The sequence below is a fragment of the Vollenhovia emeryi genome, unplaced genomic scaffold (genome assembly GCF_000949405.1).
Source record: "Vollenhovia emeryi isolate VEMERY1.0 unplaced genomic scaffold, V.emery_V1.0 DF939129.1, whole genome shotgun sequence".
In the NCBI taxonomy this organism is placed as follows: Eukaryota; Metazoa; Arthropoda; class Insecta; order Hymenoptera; family Formicidae; genus Vollenhovia; species Vollenhovia emeryi.
Window position 1 is genome coordinate 1,633,117 of NW_011967237.1, and position 3,715 is coordinate 1,636,831.

The 3,715-nt window shown below is 43.8% G+C and overlaps 2 protein-coding genes across 3 annotated transcripts in view; one reads left to right on the forward strand and one right to left on the reverse strand.

The window, feature by feature from the left end:
* The window catches only part of LOC105568443 (death-associated protein 1), a 4,070-nt gene extending 1,907 nt beyond the window's left edge, over positions 1-2,163 (forward strand). Inside the window, exon 3 of the mRNA XM_012024130.1 lies at positions 1,015-2,163. Coding sequence (XP_011879520.1) covers positions 1,015-1,174 — 160 coding nt within the window. The 3' untranslated portion in view covers positions 1,175-2,163. The remainder of the gene's footprint in view (positions 1-1,014) is intronic.
* A 145-nt stretch (positions 2,164-2,308) lies between these two features.
* LOC105568442 (protein QIL1-like) lies at positions 2,309-3,693 on the reverse strand. Of its 2 annotated transcripts, none has more exons than XM_012024128.1 (3): positions 3,483-3,693; positions 3,258-3,417; positions 2,309-2,665 (listed from the first exon to the last, which is right to left on the reverse strand). In XM_012024128.1, the coding sequence occupies exons 1-3, from the start codon at positions 3,536-3,538 to the stop codon at positions 2,480-2,482; spliced, it is 402 nt and encodes a 133-aa protein (XP_011879518.1). In that variant the 5' UTR covers positions 3,539-3,693; the 3' UTR covers positions 2,309-2,479. The 2 variants fall into 2 exon arrangements, with proteins under 2 accessions (XP_011879518.1, XP_011879519.1); XM_012024129.1 differs by having other exon boundaries at positions 3,525-3,689.
* Between the last annotated feature and the right edge of the window lie 22 nt (positions 3,694-3,715).

Sequence of the window (3,715 nt, forward strand, 5' to 3'; positions counted from 1 at the left end):
ATAGATACCAAGTGAAAGAACTGCGGGAAAAAGTCGCGCAAGATTAATCAATTCTTGCGCGACGATAAGTATAATTATCGGCGCTCCGCGTTTACATAACAATGTTGCACAATTGAAAATGAACGTGAGTTACATCTGAAAAAACATTTACACAGAGAGAGAGAGTCGGACTCTATATTTACGCGAAGCGCCGGATACAGGCGGATTAAATATAATTTGACGAGCGGCCGTAATTTTTCGCCGTGCGAAATCTCGTAACATCTCCTCGAGTTTGCGACGATAAATAAAAGTGTTTTTTCTCCACTTGGACGTTGAGGAACATGTAATATATGTTCTCGAGAGATAACTTTCTAACTCGATGACATTAATCGGCAACCGATAACGATACGCCGTATCGCTCGTAGAAATGTTTACTCGAGAGCGCATGTATACCTTTATTCATCCGGCATTGAGCCGCCGCGACTATCAATATATCGTTACAACGGTATCGCGCGCGACAGAAAAAAAAATTGAGACTGCAAGTGCCCCGACCTTCTGCTCTCCGGATATAAACGCATATCGTACGAATATACCGGTTGTTCCAGAGTCATTTTTAATTGCCATTAGCGTTTTCGAGCGCGCCCTTTGCGTACCGTCACTTTCAAGGTATTGCCGAGAGCAAAGTACCTGTAACTCGATGGTACCCTGCATGGAGAGAATTTTCTCTTAAAATGCACTCTGAAAATCATGTAATCGTGGGACAACATAGCACTTCGAGCAACTTTATGAGAGTCGTTTGAAATCTTACCATACACTTCACTAGTAATTATACTTACTGTACATTTTACTAGCAGCAAAGCACTTACTAGTAAAATGTACACTACATATAATTACGGTAGTTTAAAAAAAAACGCTCATAAAATTCTTCAAAATTCCACGTTGTCCCACGATTACACGATTTTCGGGATAAATTTTAGGGGAAAGTTCTGTGTATCTCGAGTAGAAAATAAGAAAAGGAATTGTGACGTTTTGCAGCCCGCCGAAGACGATAATGATCAGCGGTGCCCCGGCCAAGGGGAACGCCGATTTTCCGCCGGAGGCCGTGCAACACTTCCACGAGAAGCCCACGCCGACGCACGACGCACGGCCGGCGCACTGTTCGCGTCCCATTATCATTCAACAGCCCAGAAAGTGAGCCGTACCTCGGCACCGCGCTGGTGGACCTCGCTCCACAGAGTCACTCGTTGAGTTTACGAGAAAAAAAAGATTATAATTATGAAAAAAATATATATGGGAGATAGGTATATATTATATATATGTAAGCGTACTTAAACATTTTTAAAGGGGTTAAAATTGAAAAGCCACATGGACTTCACGCGGCAGCGTATGCGCCGCTCGATCCTTTAACCAACGAGAACGATCAAAATCCTTTTTTTTTTCCCTAACAAAGTACAAGCGAAATTGTGAATTTCAAAGAGTGAGAGAGAAGGCAGGGTAAAATTTGCGATCGCGGGAGCTGCGAGATGTCAGCGAGCTGGGTCCACTTCGGGGAGTAAAAGACGGGCAGGACCCGCGTAATCGATCGGTTAAAGGACCGAGGAAGGTCAATTTCTCGTACGCTGAAATATTGGATCGCCTCGCGAGAGATATCACTATATCGTTGTTAAAAACGACGGAGGAAGAAAGTTTATTTTTGACGCCACGAGATTCCTTGTATCGGCATTTAAGACTCCGTGCGCACGGGCTTTTGCGAGTACGTCTTCGACTCGTTATCGCAACGTCTTATCTCTATCTTATCGTTCCTTTTATACTGTAGACACGTTTGCTATGATTACATTATTACGATCGAGTATTGTTGTAACGCAGTTGCACGATACTATTACTATTTTGGGGACCAGTACGTACTGCGACTCACGATGGAACTTTCGCATTTAGTTGGGTTTTCAGCCATCGGCCTTTTTTTCTCCTTTTTTTTCGTATCTGCCTGACCATAATGTAGAAATCAGACGCATCAGTATGAATTTCAGGGAATTGAAACGCTTCGTCAACGTAAATTAACGTTAACACGAGTTAATGTTAGCGTACGTTAACGCAAGTTGGGCATGTAAATGTCGAGCGAGATTCGTAGTTGGCGACAGTTTGTATAACATTTGAGAGGGAATAAACATTCATATGTGTACATAACCCACAGATCGTGTCTCGATTATTGTGAACTGATACGACTCGAAATCGCTGATAGTTTCGACTGCGAGCTGATACCAATTACACCGCCGAATGAATATCTAATAACGAAAATTGACGGTCGTCGATGCAAAAATTGATCTGACCGTTCCATGATAAAATATTTATTGGACATATAATAAATTAGTAAGAAAACGCTCGATATGTAAATAGCCGCGTCAACAGTGTATAGATATATAAATTAACAGCAGGAGTGAAGCTAACAACGGTTCAATGATGTTATGTTTCCCTAAAATCCACAATATAGGATTAGAAAACGCTATTGACTTTTCTCGGACACTCTCTGTTGCTCTATGTAACCCCGCATGGTTTCCGAAACGCTCTGCACACCGCTGGCCACGTAGGTCGGAGTCTCCGACAGGAATTTCATGCTCGCTATGACTCCCTTGTTCCACGATGACTTGACGGAGTTGGAGAGGTCACTGGTGCTCGGCAACGGTGGTAGCTGTGCGTGACAATATTAAATAATCTCCTTTTCTTAAATAAATCACAATGTTGAAATGGAAGACTCGAAATGCAAAGCAGAGATTGTCTGAATTTCTATGTACAAGTACAAACATGACTGTTCGAGTATCAATATTCAGCAAACTCGATCTCATTCGTCATTCTACACGACTATTGTCCAATTCTGTCAATGTAATTTAATTTTAATCTCGGTTTAATTTACTTTCCACCTTTTTTCACTCTTAAGCCTTGTGTCCAAGTTCTAGCATCGTGGGCGCAGGCCTTCGCAACTAGAAAACTTTTCGACTCTTAGGTCCGGTTTCACCAGAGTTATTTAACTTTAAACTTATTGTTAGCTTTCTTCGTTCCTTGTCTCTTTGCAACTGTTCAGAAAGAGGCAAACGCGAGTTAAGCTGGGATCAAAGTTGAGCGGCGTTTGGTGAAACCAGGTCTAAGAACTAGAAAAGGGTAAAAAGAAAATTAAACGGAGATTAAAGTTGATCTGCATCGACAGAAATAGACACGACTGGATTTTACCGCTGGATATGTCAACGTTTAATAAAAATTAAACGTTTCACTGAACGAGAACTCACCTCGTTGATGACCTCCTTGGGGATGTTGTCCTTAACGTAAGGCGCGATGCCGTTGTAGAGCCTGCCGTATAACTGCACGGTGTCCTCGGACTTGGACCACAGGCCCTGCTGAACGCTGTAGTAAACGACACCGCCTACGAGGGTGGCCTTGACGGCGAACCTGGAAGACATAACCTCTCGTCGCGACTCGATCTCGACTAGCGGGACAGTGCGACATGCGGATACCGTGACAGTGGGTCCTCTCTACTCCTCAGCGAATGTACTAACCGCACGATGCCCATTGTTCGGTCGGAAATCACCTCGGGAAGGGTGGGTTTAGTTCGAAAGGTCCCAGTTGAGTGCGGAAGCGCGTGTCGTCTGTCAAGAGACTTACGTAAAGCCCGCCGTGTTTACAGAGAGCGGAGGGAAGAAGCGCCATCTGAGGCGCGAAAGTAGATCACGTTCCGTGACACTGGGCC